This window comes from Argentina anserina, chromosome 7 (assembly GCF_933775445.1).
Source record: "Argentina anserina chromosome 7, drPotAnse1.1, whole genome shotgun sequence".
Taxonomy (NCBI): domain Eukaryota; kingdom Viridiplantae; phylum Streptophyta; class Magnoliopsida; order Rosales; family Rosaceae; genus Argentina; species Argentina anserina.
This window is the reverse complement of record NC_065878.1, coordinates 1,315,680-1,334,815: the sequence shown is the minus strand read 5'-3', so window position 1 is coordinate 1,334,815 and position 19,136 is coordinate 1,315,680. Positions and strand designations below refer to the sequence as shown.

General features: G+C 38.5%; 2 protein-coding genes across 3 annotated transcripts; one reads left to right on the top strand and one right to left on the bottom strand.

The window, feature by feature from the left end:
- Positions 1-360: 360 nt before the first annotated feature.
- On the bottom strand, positions 361-3,258 carry LOC126801458 (protein TAB2 homolog, chloroplastic). Its single transcript, XM_050528812.1, has 5 exons — positions 2,770-3,258; positions 2,605-2,674; positions 1,662-1,833; positions 1,390-1,533; positions 361-720 (listed from the first exon to the last, which is right to left on the bottom strand). Exons 1-5 carry the CDS (start codon positions 3,246-3,248, stop codon positions 461-463), a joined length of 1,125 nt encoding a protein of 374 aa, XP_050384769.1. The 5' UTR covers positions 3,249-3,258; the 3' UTR covers positions 361-460.
- A 3,685-nt stretch (positions 3,259-6,943) lies between these two features.
- LOC126801457 (uncharacterized) lies at positions 6,944-12,802 on the top strand. Of its 2 annotated transcripts, XM_050528811.1 has the most exons (13): positions 6,944-6,962; positions 7,122-7,252; positions 7,328-7,454; positions 7,656-7,783; positions 7,887-7,956; positions 8,063-8,165; positions 8,869-8,986; positions 9,180-9,261; positions 9,634-9,695; positions 11,320-11,392; positions 11,494-11,574; positions 12,131-12,211; positions 12,338-12,802. In XM_050528811.1, exons 2-13 carry the CDS (start codon positions 7,200-7,202, stop codon positions 12,500-12,502), a joined length of 1,143 nt encoding a protein of 380 aa, XP_050384768.1. In that variant the 5' UTR covers positions 6,944-6,962; positions 7,122-7,199; the 3' UTR covers positions 12,503-12,802. The 2 variants fall into 2 exon arrangements, with proteins under 2 accessions (XP_050384768.1, XP_050384767.1); XM_050528810.1 differs by lacking the exon at positions 6,944-6,962 and having other exon boundaries at positions 7,059-7,252.
- Positions 12,803-19,136: the final 6,334 nt, after the last annotated feature.

The following is a 19,136-nucleotide window of genomic DNA, read 5'->3' as shown; positions in this document are numbered from 1 at the left end:
CCAGCACGCTACCTATGAATGCCCCAAGGATAAGGTTTTTGCTGCAAATTGTATACTGGCTAGAGACAAGAGGGTGTGAGCTAGGTAGAACAACTGTGAGGCAGTTCTATGTTCCAAAAACCTCCTATGTTCCTACTCCCCCTGCGTTTACTGGATCTATGGATTAAGCTTCAAACAGAATTTGGATAAACAGACTGGTATCAGCACAGGCAATTTGGTTTATGTACCTTTATTTTAGCCCTAGAACTATGTAATATCTTTTCTTTTCTGTTTTTTTTTTGGTCGAAACTATGTAATGAAGTTAGAATTCAGCATTTTTTTTTTTGGCTTAAGCGATATACTCCAGGCTTTTGACAAAACAGTTGTGCCTGAATTTGCATTCATTGAGATGGGATGAACAGAGAACAATATAGCTGAGGAACTTGAGTGTAAAAGTAATCTCTGTTTCTAAGCTACAAAATCATACAGGTGGAGGAGGTAAGTCGAGTAAAAGCCAAAATCCAACACAGTCGTCAGATTCCAAGTCCCCCTGGATAGCAAGGAAATGTAAGCCTCCACAAGCCTTCTTTGCTTCTTCCCAAGCTTCGGCTTCCTTTGTTGTCACAGGACTTTTCTTGTAGGTAGCATATATATACCGGCCAGAAATTCCAACAGAAAGAATCAAGCAAGCCCGTGCAAAATCAACTTCAATCGCACAAACCTCCAACCCATTCATCCAAGCTGCAGAAAAGAGTATTATGAAGTTGTGCAAGGCATGATATATAGAACAACATAGCAGACTCGAGCAAACATGCCTAAATCTGTATCACTTATGATCCCAGGTACAAATGGAGCAGCATAGTATAGTGCATGTCCTGGACAAAAACCTTTTTTAGGGTCATAGCAGTAGGGCATTCACCCTGATATGAATGCTTTTCATAAAAATGATTGTATTTACTTATGCATGCCTCATTAACTGCTCTTCAGCTAGGTTACACGAGAATGGTTGGACAATACAGTGCAACAATTCATGCACAATGTATTCAAGTCCTGCTTATCATTTATAATCCAATTTCGGAATGTTAGAGCAAACTGCGCAAGAGTACAAACATTCTGAAGGGTCATGTCATCAAATCTTTCAAGACTCAACAAAGTTTATCAATTGATTTCAAATTTCATAATACATTACTGAGTTTTATGCCATGCTTTGTACATTTAAAATGCATCACAGGCTACTCGGAAGAATCAAGTTTCTGAAGACCACTCAGATGTAGCCAAGTCGGTCAGTATTAAGAGACCCTTTTGTGGGTGTGCATCTTATAGTATGCAATGAATAATGATGAGAAACAAGATATGTACAATAGTCTTGATATATAAAGGCTAGAAGTTTATTTATGAGAGAATATGCACCTGCGAGGGGTTTAGAACGTGACGAAGCAACAGCTAAACCAGGAATCAGTGTCTCGTCATCGATTTCAATCCCCAACAGATCCAAATCTAGACTTGCTCCAAACACCATGTTTGAGTCCAATGACGAGATTTCTTTTTCAACAGCTGAAGTCATGATTAGAACTAGTATTAGAATTAGATATGTTTGAAATTGATTGGATGTGTAAGGACCGGCAGAATGAGACATTTATATTTGTTGAAATTTCAAATATGACTGTCAGCAAATTCCTTACCTGAAAAGGGCAGTTGGACAAAGGCCCATTTCTCTCCAAAAAGATTTTCTGGAAGTTCCATGGGGAAAGGGTTATCTAGTGCAAGGAGAGGCTTTGAACCTTTCTGAAAACCAGGATGACGTGTGTATACAGTCTCGTAGCGCTCTTCCAACCATAAAAGCAGTGACAAGCACTGAGAAAAAGAAAAGGTTAAGACAAGGCAACCAGTTCTACCAATAACTCAAAGCAGGATTCATCACTATATCTTATCCTCTGTTTCAAAAACACATGCAAGTCCTGCAATATTATTATAGCATCTCCACAAAATGAAAAATATGGACGGTTCATTCTGTAATATAGAGCGTGTCTAGTTAGGAAAAAAACAGAGAACCTTTATAAGCTCTTATATTGCTTGATGTCATAAGGTGTATTCCTAAATCTCAACTACTTAAGCTTGTTGAAAAAAAAAATCTTGTTCTCCGTAACCAAATTGATCAAGTCCATAACCATTATTCCTCTACAAAGCAAAGCTAGAGTATTAGCAACATGTAAATGTAGGTCAAGTTGTCCAACACACTTGAAGTAGTACAAAAAAAAAAACTTTTTACTTTTAGTGAAAATATATACAACAGAAACCAATCAACTTCAAACTCTCAGTAAGCCAGCTATGTCAAATGAATCAAAGCTTCATGCACAACTAACTCCTACAGAAAATGGTGCAGTTTCATGTAAGTTCATCGAAACATTGAGTATCTCATCTACTATATTTCATCATAAATTGAAAATTTTAGGTGCAAATTAGCCCTCTCAGAGAAATAAGCTGAACTATCTCAAGTGACCTGATTGGGAAAATTTTCCTAAATAATGAATTACGTGACTTACAGACAGTCATATTACTTGTAGTGATTGATCAGGAGTCTGAATTTTGATCAGAGCTATAAGAAATAAACAAAGCAATACTCACCCTTTTACTAGGAATAGGCTTTATCCCAAGCTCGGTACAGGCTTTTGTTATAATGGTCTGCATCTGTGACCTATACACAATTCACCAAACAAAACCAGTCATACATAACTCCAAACACTCCCAATGTACAAACAAACACAGCGACAATGACTACAATTTGCTTACCTAAAGTATCGAATTTTCTCCGGCAGAGGCACACCTAACTCATCACTAATGGCAACTATGGCTTCTTTCAAAGTAATGCTGTTGATAACATTGTTTGGGAAGTACTTTGTATGCTGTATAGAAAGAGACTCATCACAAACTACAAGCTCCCACACTTTCTTCCCCCTGATATCCAAAATGGGCCTGGAGCAGAAGTCCAGTTCCCACTCCGTGATGCTCTCCGGGTCGGTCTCCGGGTCCAGGTAGCTCAGTTCGGCAGTCGGGTCATCCTCAACGTCAGCTTCGTCTATCTCTTGCGTTGAGACTGAGCTTTCCGAGACGGAGTTTGGTCGGAAATGGTGAAGCTTTGGGAGGTTGTTAGTAGTGTTGGTGGAGAAAGTGGAGGGAAGTCTGGTGGGTTTGGAGCGAGGAGAATTGGGTTTGTGAGATTGAAGAGTTGGGGTTCTGATTCTGGTGGGGTTGAAGGTGAAGCTCGCCATGGAACTGATAAGAGGATTAAGAGGAGTTCGGTTTTGTCTAGGGAAGTTGCAGTTATATATCGACCACATAAATCTATCTTCCTGTTGATTACTTGATGATGATACTTGGGCCGGGACCGTCTCTGGTTACATGCTTGTAATTTTAAAATTCCAATCATAATAATGAAATTTTCCCTCCATTTTTCACTTTTTTACTCTTCACAGTTTACGACATTCCAATTTAATCTTTTTTATATAAGAGAAATAGATATATTCCATCGGGCAAGACGCCCATAAGGCCAAAGTCTACAACTAACTATAATTATGGAGGAGAAAAACTCAAACACAAACTATATGCCTGATCAAGCGGGAGATAAACTCGTATTCAAGCCTAATTTACACTAATACATTTGACTAATAGGAAGCAACATAAAGTAACTCAGTAGTATATCCGCTTAAGATCTCAATGGTGTACATCAATACTAGTGTAATGGGTTAAATCATGTGCTACCTAAGGAGCACATATGCTAGTAGGGGCTAATCAAAGTAAAGAGAGACTAAAAATAAAATACTAAAAAGGACAAAAAACAGACTTAGGGCAAAAAGACCCAAGCCCACCTAAATTGACCAAATCCAGGCCCATAGAGCCCAGGCCCACCTCCAATGAGCCGCAAGAGAGCAGCCGGTCAAAGATCCAGCCGTTTACTTCCGCTTCCAATCGCAGGCTGATCCTCGGACATCAACGCTGATCGCCGCTATAGTCACCATCCAAGCCGGTGGTGAAAGCAAAGCACCCATCTCACAAGAATCTAAACAAACAGTAGATCGATTAGATTCTATCCATATTGAAAAGAACCAAGCAAAACCATCACCGCCGCGCTTCCCCATCTTGAACCACAATACTCTCCCACTTCATGCCGCCACCAACTTAGTCAGCACCTCATGAAAGCTTCGCAACATCGACGCTGCATACCAACACCAATAGATTAGACTATAGAAATATAAACCGCCCTGACCAGCCACCCTCTTCTGAACAACCATCAACATACCACCCGAGCAAGACCACAAGCTATGATAGGAGCACAAAATGTGACGTTATTAATGTGATTATGTCATATTGTTACTCTTTGTTACCTCTTATTTAGTATTTTTAGTTTCTTTTGTATGAATAAGTGTCTAGGTAGAGCTTATATCGATTATGAGTGAATTGATGATGAAATCGTGCTAAGTGTTAAGAATCCTTGTTGAGATATGATTCCTTGTTCGAGTAGGATTCATCATTTTATATTTCTTTGTTTCTAACGTACTTATTCTTATTAGGAAATACAAATCCATGTTGGAGAAGGAAATCAATCCTAGCTCCACAAGGAAAGAGGAGACATTGAAAATCAGTTTCATAGTAGAATAAGGAGAGGCCGTGAGACATTGATGGTTTTTATTAGGAGTTGGATTCTAAAACCAAGTTGGAGATTGATTTCCAAGGTGTATATGAAGATATTTCGTGCATATAAATCATAATTATAAAGGAGAATAAGATATGCACTTAAAAGTCCAATCTATGCAAAAATCAAAATGATGTCAAGATTCGTAGTCCAACTTCGACGGGCTCCCCTAGACAGCTCAAATCGAATTAGAAGATGTACCATATATGGATAGAAATCTGTGTGAGTCTAGTATCTGTAGGATTTGGAATCAAATGAATATCTTATTCCTACATGGAGATATGACCGAATCATTACTTTGAGATCCAGTGGGCTCGACAGAATTATCACAGCCATTGATTTGCTTTTGATCAAAGGGCTATGAAGGAAACTTGGGACCTTGTTTCTCTTATATATAGAGCACAAATCTATATCAGAATCACCATAAATTCTTACACCAAAGAATGTCAAAGAAGGCATGCAACAAATAAATGAGAATAGATAAGAAAATTCAAAAAAGGCTGCAACAATTAAGATTCTTGTTGCCTCCCTAATTCAAAGAAAGAAATTTGTACAAAAGAAATTAGCATTAAAGGAAGAAGAAGATATGCAATTAATGTCCAATCCTTATCAAAATCAAAATTCTGGCAGTGCATGTCATCCAACTTTGACGGGCTCCCTGGACAGCTCATAATGATTTAGACAATGCATGATATATGGATGGAAAGCTACAAAAGTTTAGTTTCAAATGCCGTTAATCCCCTCAATATCTATTTTCTAGTGAAAATTATGGCGACAACAAGGCACAAAGGTCAGTTATGTCGAATTGAGAAAATCTAGGAAACCTAAAGCAATTTGGTTTCAACTTTGTGGACTTTGTGGCTAGCCTCTTTTGTGTTTTTTCCTCTATATATAGCACCTCATTTCCACAAGAAAAATATCATCAACCTTGCACACAAGTATAGCCAAAGCTCTGCCCAAACACTTTCATTCACCAAGAACCATAGAATCCGAATTCACCACTCTTCACCATATTTTCTGTCCAAAGCTTAGGAGCCTAGGATACCATACTCTTGAAGATTTCGTGCTACCTTTGTAAGGAACCTTGGGAGGAGAATTATAAAGTGTAACTCTATGATCTTCATGTTTAGTTTTCGAGTTTTTATGTTCTTGTTCTTTGATGATTTCTGTTTAGGTTTTGTTAAAGTTATTTTTATTCTTGTCTATGAGATATTTGTAACTTTCGAATAACATGATGAATTAAGGTTTTCGATTTTAATTCAATGATTTTAGGTTTTATGCTATGAGTTTCTGTTTATTTATGTTCTTGATTAATTTTCGGTGTGTTTTTATATTTCATGTGTGATTAAGACAAGTAGTTGATGTTACATATGTTAATCATTCAAAGTTGAAAACGATTTTGGTACAAGTAGTTGATTAGGTGTTGGTTCTTTGTTCTTCCACCGATTATGATCTTAAGTTCGACATTGAATATGTGCTTAAACATGATGATTTCTCTATGTGATACGTAATTGCATGATGAATTGGTATGTTAGATTTCGTATTCAAGACAAAAAGTTGAGCCGAATGTATCCATGTATTAGGAACCAAGTAGGGACTTGATGCATAATCGAATTTAAGATAAACTATGATACTTACGGCATGAAGATGATTGAGAGTACATTTTCGATGGCTTTGTTCTTACATGCTTTGTTTGGTGATTGATTATGTGTTGGTTGGTTGATCACATGTGCTGTGTTCTAATGAGTACGATGAAAATAAGGACTAGCTAGTTGCTAAGTTCTAGCATAAATCTCTCTTTGTATGTGAGAGGTTGCAAGTTCAACTCAGTACACACTTGCTAAAGTGTATTTGTCATTGTATTTGATAAAAAGAAAAAACTAGTTAATAGTTCTTTTGTTTCACCCCCTTTTAATTGCATATCTATACCTCGATTGTTCAGCTTTTAGCAAATTTTTACAAGCGTTGTGTGATTTAGGTAACTTATTTGACATATGTGACTTGTCCATTGATTTGTAGTTATTCAATACTTTAATGATCACTAATTTATTTGAAAATTTGCATACTTTAGTCAATATCTAACCAGATAAAAATCACAATTAGTCAACGCCTGTGAGAAATTCTTATATATGTTATACGTTGAGACTACCAATGCAAAGATAGTAAAGTGGGAAATATTAAGCAAGAAGGCATAGTTCATAGTTCATAGTCGTGCGTACCGTTCATTAGTCCCATCCGCGCTACTTGGCTTTCGTCTCGACCAGGAACTCTGGCGAGCAGGCACTTTTGAGCTGTGAGTATCCAAATTTCCCACTTCTGAATTCTCATTAATTTATACACACCCCCGAAAAAAAAAGAAGAAAAGAAAAAGAAAAAAAAGAATGAGGCTGGCAGCTTGCTCATATTCTTCCCCACCCTCCATAACCCCTCTTCTCCTTCAAACCCGTCGCAGATTCTCTTTCAATTTATTTCACCCCTCTTCTTCTTCTCCGATCCCACCGCCGCCGCTGCCCACCGCCGTCCGCCCGCCATGGTCTCCGCTCGCAACCACTCCCACGCCCACTACCTTCCTCCTTACTTCAGGTTTCCTCCTCCCTTCTCTCTCTCCAACTCTTCCTAGGGTTTTGCTTCTGAAACGCTTTGGTTTTGGTTTTGCAGTGTGGCGCCTATGATGGAATGGACCGACGTCCACTACAGGACCATGGCTCGCCTCATCTCCAAGCACGCCTGGCTCTGGACTGAGATGCTCGCCGCCGAGACCATCGTCTACCAGAAGGACAATCTGGTAATTTCACCTTTCAGTTCATTCTCCATAGTCACCTGTGGAAATTCGGTTTCCGAGTTTTGTATAGTCTTCATTCTAGTAGCTGCATTTATGTTAAGTAGAGACTTAGAGTCTAGTTGCTGTGTTCTGGATTTGTTTGAATGTGATTGGTTGGAACAGAGACGGCTGACGGCATGGTCTTTTCTCTTTTTGATTGCTCAGGACAGATTCTTGTACTTTCCTCCGGAGCAACATCCTATTGTTCTACAAATCGGCGGCAGTAATTTAGAGAACCTGGCGAAAGCTACTCGGCTTGCTAACATTTACAAATACGATGAGATCAATTTCAAGTGAGCGCTCTCTTGTTAGTTTTCTTTCTTTCTTTTTTGGTTCCCCTATAATTTGTTTTATTTCTTGCTTATGTGAGTTTGCTAACTCTCTGGGTTTGATCAGTTGTGGATGCCCTAGTCCGAGAGTAGCTGGACATGGGTGCTTTGGTGCTCGTCTTATGCTGGATCCAAAGGTTTGTTTAAGTTGCTTTGTACACTGTTGATTGCAAGAGAAGCACCCTTAGTGTTTTCTTTGTGCTGTGCTCTGATAAAGGCGTTTGTTCTTTATTACAAGGAAAGTTTGTTGCCGAGGCTATGTCAGTGATTGCTGCCAACACAGATGTCCCTGTCAGTGTTAAGTGTCGAATTGGTGTTGATGATCACGATTCATACAATGAGCTCTGTAAGGTCCTTTTCTTGGCTGAGTTTTGTTTTTTGATTGTCATGTCTTGGCAATATAGCTATCATAATTTTCACTCACTCATGTATATAGAATGCAAAAACTCAAAAAACATATAAGAAATGATATAGCCTGTCAAGTGTCAACAGTAAAATGAAACTGGCAATTAAGGTTATATATACACACACACACACACATGGAGGATTCATTTTTAGAATAAGTTCCCCTTTGATTGAAGTGGTCCAAATGTGAGATTCGATACAAGGATCACCTTAAATAAAATCAACCCATTCAGACGCCTCCCCTTATGGGAAACACAATGTTTATTATAATGATGTAAGCTCTTACTAACATGCCAACAGATTGCATTTTTATCTTCAACTATTCTAATCAATAATAATGCATCAAAACAGTTTGCAATGTTTTCTTGCCCAGAGTCTTTGCACCATAGCTTGTTTATTAAGTGCGTATTCTCTATAAATATAGCCATTTTATCTCTCAGTCAATCTTGAGTACTTATAACTGTGAATCACATTGTATCGTTTTGAAGAGGTGTCTAGGGCTTGTGGCTGTGAAGCCAAAACCTTTGTGCAACCAGCTTTTGAGCCATTCTTGCTTTTCTGATTGTAAAAGCACTTAGATATGTTCACTTTTGTTGCTGTATTTGCATCCTCACTTCGTTGTCCCACCCTCATCTCCTTTTCAGGTGATTTTATTTATAAAGTTTCTTCTCAATCACCAACTAGGCACTTCATCATACATTCTCGGAAGGCACTGCTGAATGGAATCAGCCCAGCTGAAAATCGAAGTATTCCACCTCTTAAGTACGTGATGTGTAAATTCATTTATTGTGAGGTTACATGCGGATTAACTGATGTGTTGGTATTAATTAAGTTCCTGTTATGCTTAACCTAATACCATTGTTCTAACATGACCAAAAAGAAACTACAGGTATCTTGGGAATGCTTAGATAAATAAAAATCAATAGGTCACACTTTGCATTTACTTTATTTGCAGATATGAGTACTTCTATGGCCTCTTGCGTGACTTTCCAGACTTAAGATTTACAATAAATGGTGGAATAAACACTATTGAAGAGGTAAACCATTACATAATATTTTTTTTATTGTAAATTTTTGTTTTTTGAGGATTTCCCTTGAGTTCAGTGGTAAATAAAGCCAGTTGGAACTCGGACTGTTGTCTCTGCTTATATTTTCTTATTGCTGAAAAAGGTATATTTAAAACTTGCATTTTCTGAAACATTGTTTTCTTACTTTCTACTTGTCATTATGTAGTACAGCATTTTTTAAAGTACTATTGTATGGCTACTTGTCATTATACATGCTATTAATACTAGTGGTTTTGCAGACAAAAATGATTTTGTTGATGTTTCTATTTTAATGACACGAATCATTATATGGATTCCAATCACTATTTTCTCATGCCCTTTCCATTGCATTCAAATTTCCAGGTCAATGCAGCAAGGAAAGAAGGAGCTCATGGCGTTATGGTTGGACGGGCTGCATTTAATAAGTAGGTGATTTCTAGGATTTTGATTGTTTTATTATTTCAGTACACTTGTTATTTGTTAATTGTGGTTATGTTTGGTTATACTGTTGGCATTCATATTATCTGGTATTATGATCTGTTTTAATAATGGAAACGGCAATCCTAGTTGCCCTCATTGTATCTGATTTACTTGCAACTTTCATGTTATTTTTATGTTTAGGTCTACATCGAATCTTGCCTTTGTTGATATTTCAAAAACTGTTACTGTTTTCTATCCATCAATGACTGATTGGAACCTAATGAACTGCATGCATCCAGAACGTGCGATTAAGTCTATTGTGTTGACTGTATAACTTGAAAGTCTGAAATGTGGTTTGCTGATTACCATGAAAAATGAGAATTCAAAATCGACAGTTGGGGAGAATGTTACTTTATTTCCTGATCTCTCCTGCTCTTAATATTTCTCTATAAATTATCATTATTATTATTATTATTATTATTATTATTAAACTAGTCTAGCTCACAGTTTCTTGCCTCATATGTACTTTATCCACAACCCAATGCATGTCTTCTGGGTGAATCGCAAAGAACTAAAAAACAAAAGTCGGACACTGGAGAATAACAATTAGGCTATAACTATGTTGCACGGACACTGACACGGTGACACGGCAAATCTCAAAAACTCATCTTTCGACACGGCTCCGGCAAATAAAAAATATTTATATATAATTTTGATATATAAAATAAATTAACAATACTATTATAAAGTTGTAAAATCTATCAATTACTTCGTCTTGAGCTATCAAACACTAGTACACTACCCAATTGAGCTATCAAACACTACCTAGTACCCAATTGAGCTATCAAACACTACCCATTAAAATCATATCAACAGTTCAACAATCAACAATCAACAATTCAACACCCATTCAATAATCTAAACTTTTAAAAAAATTGTATTACCTTACGCAGAGCTGTCGGCAGAGGCAGAGGCTGGGAGCTGGGAGCTGGAGGCTGGAGGCTGAGGCTGAGGCTGAGGGAGGCAGAGGCAGGGAGCAGGGGGCAGGAGCTGGGAGCTGGGAGCTGGAGCTGGAGGCAGGAGGCAGGAGGCAGGAGGCAGGAGGCAGGAGGCTGGGGCTGGGGCAGGGGGCAGGGGGCAGGGGGCAGGGGGCTGGGGGCTGCTGCTGGGGCTGCTGGGGCTGGAGCAGGAGGCAGGAGGCAGGAGGCAGGAGGCTGAGGCTGAGGCTGAGGCTGAGGGAGAAAGGAGTTGCAAGGAGAAAGCCAGCAAGGAAGGAGAAGGAGAAAGGAGTCGCAAGGAAGGAGAAAGCCAGAAGAGAAGCAGAACGGCTGCGAGAGATTTTTAGGTTTTAAACGACGGAGCCGTGTCGGTCAACGTGTCCAAAAGTCAACTTTTTCTGATACGCCACGTGGCGTGTCCGATACGGCGAAAAGGCGTATCGTGTCGTATCGGCGTGTCGGGACGTGTCGGACACAGCGACACGCCTCTGCCTGCCGTATCCGTGCAACATAGGGCTATACTAATTGCACCATACTGAATTTCCCCAACTCACTGAGTTGCAAAACTATATTCTATTGTAGTCAATGCAAAAGGAAGATTGAGCTGACAATTGTTGTACATTTCCAATAGTCCATGGAATACTTTGGGGCATGTTGATACTGCTGTTTATGGTGCACCAAGCAGCGGTCTAACGCGACGTCAGGTTCAGTTGCAAACTCTCCTACAAGAGCGTTGGCTGTGTTCTATTTCTGTTTGAAATTTATCCCACGCCTAACCTTTTTTTTCTTTTTTTCTGATGTGTAGTTATTGAAGGAGTTTGAAGCTTATGGAGAGACTGTTTTGGGAAAATATGGACTAAAGCCCAATGTTCGAGATGTGGCAAAGGTTAGTACTAGCTACTTGCAGAGTTTCAATTTCTGTCATCCTCATATTTTCATTTTGTTTCAGTTACATGGGTTTCTTTGGTCTTGTCACGGGTCATCACAAATACATTATATCACCCTCATCTGTGGGCTATATTGCTTTGGTTCTTATGAGGGAAGGGGTTATATGCAACAGATGTTGATACAAAAATAACCACTTTGTAGGCTAGTTAGTTCTATTGGTACTATGGTACTGTCAGACTCATTCTAATTGCCCTGGGGTTGTGGTTGTTCATGCGTTCGACCATGAAAGTATTACGTAACATTTATGCAGTTGGGGCATTGTATTGAACGCCATAGCACAGTCAATTTAACTAGTCCTTTTGAAGCCCCTTATTTCCTTACATTAGAGCCTACTCACCAGGGTCGTGGCTGTGGATTTGTTCAACCATGAACATATCTCAAAATATTTATGGAGGTTGGACATTGTGTGGAACACCATAGAATAGACAATCTTTTGAAGTCCCAAATTTTGTTTCCATTATGCGATGCATTACCTCGTTTTTGTTCTGTTGCAGCCTTTGCTTAGCCTTTTCTATGCTCAGCCTGGGAATACCCTTTGGAAACGCAAAGCTGATGCTGCTTTCATGCATTGCACGGTATAGTATTATTTTTCATCTTTGAACTAAAACTGATGTGTAGTTGAAAAAATTATCTTCGTGTACTTGTCTTAATATATGAGCTTACAAGGACACGTATTTCTTATGACTGGTTAAACCTTGCAGACTATGAAATCATTCTTTGAGGAAACACTTTTAGCAATACCAGATTTTGTATTGGATGCACCTATTGGAGCGCCACCACCGGGTAGTAAGGACCTTTTTGCAAACGTTCATGCATTATTGCCTCAGCCATATGAATCAAGGGAACAAGAGCTACAGTGTGCATAGTCTATCAATTCTATACTTCAGTGGCAATCTGTAGTGCCAGGTAAAGCATATTCTTTGTCACATTCCAAATGTAATCTATTGATCTGATGCAACAATGTTACTCGAACGTGGCGATGCGTAGTCAGTCATAGTCATAGTTTTTGTAAGGCAGTTTTTGTCCATCTTGAAAACATTCAGACGGGCGACTAACAATTTGCTCAGTAAACATGCAGAGAACCACCTCCCAGATACTTTGTTGTGCTTGTGGGATGTTTTTGTTATAGGGCAAAATTGAAATTGATTTGAGCTCTTTGAAACTTACACTTGCCCTCGTCTTTTCATCTGGAGTGGAGCCATGGAATTATCTGTAGCCAAACTTTTCTTTTTACTTGCCCTTGTTGTGTTATCTCCCTCTTATTTTGTTACCGAGGCCGGTATTCCATGTTTCCGCTACGCTAGAAGCATATAACAAGCCTATAAAAGATGAAAACAACACTTTAGTTTATAAAAATAAATAGAGGTATCATACCACATTCAAAAGAGGAAATGGAGTTAAGGTACAAGCCTGTTAGTTCCATTCATTCCTTCAGAAAATCCAGTGTTTACCAGAGCAATTTCACCTCTTTTGATAACCTAAATTTTGTTTTTATTTGATTTCTTCCTCGAGACAACTCACAGATGGAGATATCAAGTGTGGGTACCATTACAAACATTAGAACATGAGAAACAACTGAAATTCCAAATGAAAAAGAACACAAGTAAAACAAAGTTCCTAGTACATTAGAGAGAATTATTTTCAGTTTACTGCCTTGAGGTTTGAGACTTTAATCAGTTGTATCCCCGTTTGTTTTTAATCACGTGCGCCCTTAAACTTTCAAAATTTAATCAAGATTGTCTAAATCGTGAACTCTCCGTTAAAAATACATTTATACCCTTCTGATTTTTTTACTTGTTGCTTACTCTATCCTAAAGAAAATGAAATCTTACACTCCTAAGGACTAGCCTTCAACATGCCATGTAAACAACCTATCGATTTGTCTAAACGGTTTTTAGTTTGGTGGAATCACTGCTACCTTAGTATGGTAAAATTTCAGTTTTCTAAAGGATAAAATTCCAACTAATACCAGAAAAAATTAAAAAACATATTTTTGCGACGAAGGTTATGGGCACACACAAGAGTTTATTTATACAACTATAATCACAGATACAAAACCAAGAGCCTCACTCTTAAGTAAACAACTAAAGACTTTTTAGTTACACACAATTAACAATAAATACATACTCAATACACACTTGTAGGGAAAGCACACCACATTAGATGATTACAATAGACATATACTTCACGCAGATTAAGTACTCTCACACAGTCACACTCAGACTATATTAGAACACTATTTGTTATACTTCACTATTCTGACTCTAACTTCTTAGGAATGTTGCAAGGATTTTTTCTCTTGTTTTTTTTTCGATGCCCATTCCTGAAGGCTTCAACCTCTTTATATAGGCAGTGGACCTCAAACTGGACTTGAAACACAACCTAAAAATAGTAAAAAATAGCTCAGTAATTTCCACTAACAGGTAAACAGTTCCACAAGATGGAAAGTAGCAGCTCTATTATTGCACTAGATGACAACTTGTCAACACCTTTTTCAAAAGTAGATTTTTTTTTCAAAAGCTAAATTTTTTTTTTGTAAATGAAAAATCAGCTTCCATAAAAATCTTCAAAGTCTTATGGTGGAATCAATCTCTTTCCTTTTGAGAGATAAAAATAAATCACTGCTTACCACATGAGGGTGATCGTAAACAATAACTATTATTATTTCTCCTGAGGCAAGATATGTGTGTTTCTCGGTATTCTTCAATGATCTTTCTGATGTATTCCAAAGCCATCGCTTTCATCCATGGGATACTGGAATGGGATGTCCATTATATCTAGCACATGTAGGTTATGAGTATCTACCTTGGATGATCCTCACATAATGATATGGAGAAATATATTTTGTTTCCCCATTTCTTTTATGTATCCACTCAGGAGATGTAGATTTGAATTTGAGTCTGAGAACACAATATGTCATTCTTACATTTTTGATGGTATTGACTATAATGGTTGGCAATCCCTTTAGATCTTCATTAGTTTTTGTCCCTAAATTATGAACAAAACCATTTTCTACTAGCCAAACTTTGTGTTCTTGTGGATGTTCACTTTGAACATTCACAACATATCTTCATGTGTATGGTCTTGAAACCACAAAAAATGTGTGGTAGGGGTTCATAACTCCCACTCCAATCATGAAATTTGAACCACTATGATTCTTTCTAGAACGGGAATTCTAGTACATTCTGGGTCTTCAAGATACTTTATCTTGGCTACATTTGTTGGAGCAACATTCTGATGCTTATTCTTCTGGTGAAACTCTTTTGTTAGAGCTTCAAGTGAATTTATTATGAGCCTAGAATTATTATCCTACAAAGCTTTTTGATAAAAAGCTACTGGCCTGCTGTCACAGGGTTCTAGTCTAGTATTAAACTTTTTACCCTATGATGGCGTTAGATAGCCTCTCCTACCTAACCAGCCTTTTCATTCACACACTTGTGTAGAGTTGCACATCGGATTGTATTGTTTATGAGCTACAACGGAACATGCAACATACACACTCAAACATTCAACACACACACACACACACACACACACACACACACAAGACACTCATGTTTACGGGGACCCTTCCCCAACCTTTAACTTTATTAAAGGAATAAAGAGTACAAGATACTTTCAGCCTTAGAAATCGAACATGCTCGATTTGCCTAGTTCTCTCGTATGCCTAAGTTGCACTACTCTCGTATGTCTTGCTTTCACAAAACACCAACATCCAATGACAACCCCATTGGCTTATATTTTGTTGCACTACAATTGTGCATGGCGGTTGACACCACCAATCGCCCTAGGGTTATGTGGCAGCCTGCATGCTTCCCAAGCAATCACAATAACTTCCATGACACCCCACTATCTTGCAAGTAACTGCTGGTCCTATCTTCAAGCATTGGTAACCACCTTGCATGAGTAACCACCCATTAGGCATGGATAACTTCCCACTACTTGGTAGCTACCTTATCATGCTTGCTAACTGCTCCCCATTTGCTAGTAACAGCCCACTAGTTGGATAATGCTTGGTAACTGCCGTGCATGCTTGATAAACACTCCCCCACTTGCTTAGTGGGTAGTAACCGCCTACTAGTTGGATAGTGCTTGGTAACTGCCGTGCATGTGTCATGCATGCCCCTGCATGCCAAGTGTTGCAGCCTCTACCGTCGACTTGCATGCACGCTGCGCACGCATGCCTGCTTGTTTGCTGCTTATGCTTGCTTGCCATTGTTTCACATGCGCGCTACCATCCTGATGTCCGCGCCGTGCCATGCATTGCCTACTCTCAATGCTAGTCTTTGTTGTCAGTGCTAGCGAGGTTAATATCCCCGCGCTGGTCCTGCTAACGAGGTTAATATACTTGCACGTATGCTGGTGAGGCTAATATTCTCGCGATGGTCCTGAAAGAGGCTAATTTGCCTGCACGTATGCTGGTGAGGCTAATACTCCCGCACTGGTCTGCTAACGAGGCTAATATGCCTGCCACTGACTAGCCTTGCTTGATCTTGCACATGCTTAGACTTCACATGTCCGTGCCTTACCCAGGCATGGCCCAAGGCTCATGCCGTGCCCAAGCATACTCGGCACTAAGGGGCTAACACTTACCATAATGAAAAACCGATTCATGGAAGGTGTTTAATTGGTAACCATGCACAGTTAAGACTCCATCACGAGCAATTCTGTTTTTTGGCAAAACAACAATCATTAACGGTCTTGATCTGCTTTTACCGTCTGCCGTTTGAGATGGGCTAGCCGGTCTTTTACCCTGAGACCGGTCAATTATGGTTGTACCCGTAGGGCATAGCAAAAACTTCTTGACAAGCTCTTTTTCAGAGGTTACAGATTGGTTTTCTCGAGTAGAGAGTTTTGTCTTTACATGGTCAATCGATTGACTTGATTTAGCATCTCCATAGGACATAATGAACTAATAACCTGGTCCGTCATGAAGGAGACCCACAATCTTATCTCCACTCTTGTATTTCTCCCAAAGGTTCTTTTCTTTGGGTACTTGCCTTATGCTTCTAGGATTTCGACCTTTGTCGTCCTCTTCACATCTACTGAAAAATTCTATGGTTAGAGCGTTGAAGAGATAATTCTTATTTTCTGCAATTAATTCCACATTATAATCATATTGGTTAAGAAATAACTGCCAATTTGCTAATCTGCCACTATCAGTTGCTCTATCAAGTTTAAAATTCTTGAAATTTTTGATTCTAGCGCAATCTGTACGCACAGTGAATGGTTTTCCTAAAAAGTGGGAGAATTTTCAATTGTCTTTTTAACTGCAAAAATTTCCTTTTCCCCTGTGGGATTGCTCTACAGGGCTAAACTTGCCGCTACAAAACTTCAAGATATTTTCTTCATTGGTGCCTGAAGTTCTAGCTAAAACAACACCAGCCCATAAATTGTCACTTGCATCCGTCTGGAGGATGATCTCATCATTTTCTTCAGGTTGATGAGGTGGAGGCAGATTTTTTCACAAATCTTTAATTTTCCTGTCAATTTTTTCATCGCCTTCCGTGAATTTCCAAGTTTTCTTGGAACTTGTTTCGGGGGACAATATTGTTGTTAATCCAGCAATTTTTGGAAGGAAATATCTGCCATAATTTATAACACCTGAAATCTCTGAAAACTTTTGGCGTCAGGAATTATATCTGGGAATTTACAAATCTTTTCCAGGATATGATTTTGGAGTATAATTACCCAATCTTTGATGTTTTTCACCAAGAAGTCAATATCATCTAGGACCAAAAAGACTTTCTTTTTTCCTAAAATGATTCCATGTTGAACGATTAGCTTGGTGATTTCATACAAATGGTTCATGTGTTCCTCTTTGTTATTGGAGAAAACTAATATGCCGTCAATGTAGACAACACAAAATTTTGCCACGTTTGAAAATGTTATCCATCTTTCTTTGGAAGATTGATAGAGCCCATTTTAATCCAAATGACATTACTAACCATTCAAAATGTCCTTGTGGAGTTCCGAATGCAGTAAGAGGGATACTATCTGGATGCATTTTGACTTGTCAAAATCCAGACTTTGAAAATACTTTTGCTCCTTTGAGCCTATTAATCAAAACTCTTGCTTGTACGATTTGGTAACCATCTTTGATAGTTTTTCTATTGACATCTCTGTAATCTATTACCATTCTTGCCTTTGCACGAACTTGTTCTGCATGGTTTCTTACATAGAAAGTAAGAGCATGTTGAGGGTTGTTTGATGGCCTTATTAATGCCTTCTCTAAGAGATCTGCTATATCTTTTTTAAATTCCTTCTGATCTTCTTCCTTATACTGAGGAATCGCTTTTACATGACAGATGACATTCATGTCATAGAGCTTCAATTCACACACTACTGAATCCTTTTCCCAAAACTTTAATGGGTTTATGTCGATATTTTGCTTCAGCATTTCTTTGATCTCACCAAGGGTATGCTTTTTCTGTTTCTCGAGCTTGGCCTCAAAATGCTTGAGATTATGCTCATGAATAAACCTTACTTCTTCATCGATTCATCTTTATCTTCCTCTAAAGATTCTTCTTCAACTAGAACTTCTTCCCTCGATCTCGAATACGACAGATGCAAAAGTGGATAAAGAAGCGGAATGAGAATAGTTCCTTTGTCTTTCGAGTCGAATCAATGAGAACAAACGGCAGCCTCTTAGTAAATGGGGAGTCACACATCTTTCTTTCAGAACCTATGGTACTAAAGGGCGAAGTAGCTCGACGTGAAGAAAGAGACTATGAAAGGGGACGAAGTGATGTCCGGCTCTCTTGCATTCTATACTGCTTGTATTGTAAAAATTCTTCACATTTTGGCTTATAAGGATCACCCCGATTTTGCTGCAACTTCTGATATTGTTTTGTAAAGCCGGGGCCAAACCATTTCTGGAGTTTTATCCAAAGTTATTTCCTCCTTTGAGATTTTGTCAAACTTCATTTTCTCAAGTTTGATTATTTGGATTTATGTTCGTATAGCTTCTTTCTTTTCTTCTATCTCATAGAAGTATTCTTCATATTCTTGTTCGACCAGCTGATTTATCAAACCATTCTTTGTTTTCCTTCTTGCTTCATATATGAAATATTCTTTGTGATAAGTTTTTCCTGGCTTTTCACAAGATATAGGAAACTCATCTATCTCAAAACAGAAACAAAAGTCACAGGTAAATGAGCCTGGGCTTCACACCATAAGAAGAGACTTCTTCTACAGTGTCATTTTCCCAATTTTCGATCTGAAGGAAATAAACATTTCTAGAGTTATTGTCTTCTTCTTTTGACTCAAACTCAGATTCTAACTCATATTCTTCTAAAGAATTATCTTCTGAGCAAGCCGAATAGATATACATGTTGTCTTCATCTTCTAAATAGACTACTTCAAACCCTTTTATGTTGGCCATCTCTATGCACTCTTCATATTCTTCAAATAGGGCTTTCGAAGTTCTCTTTTCTTTTTTCGGGCATTCGTTAGCATAATGTCCTTCGGCCTTGCACAACCAACATCTGTATGTTTTCT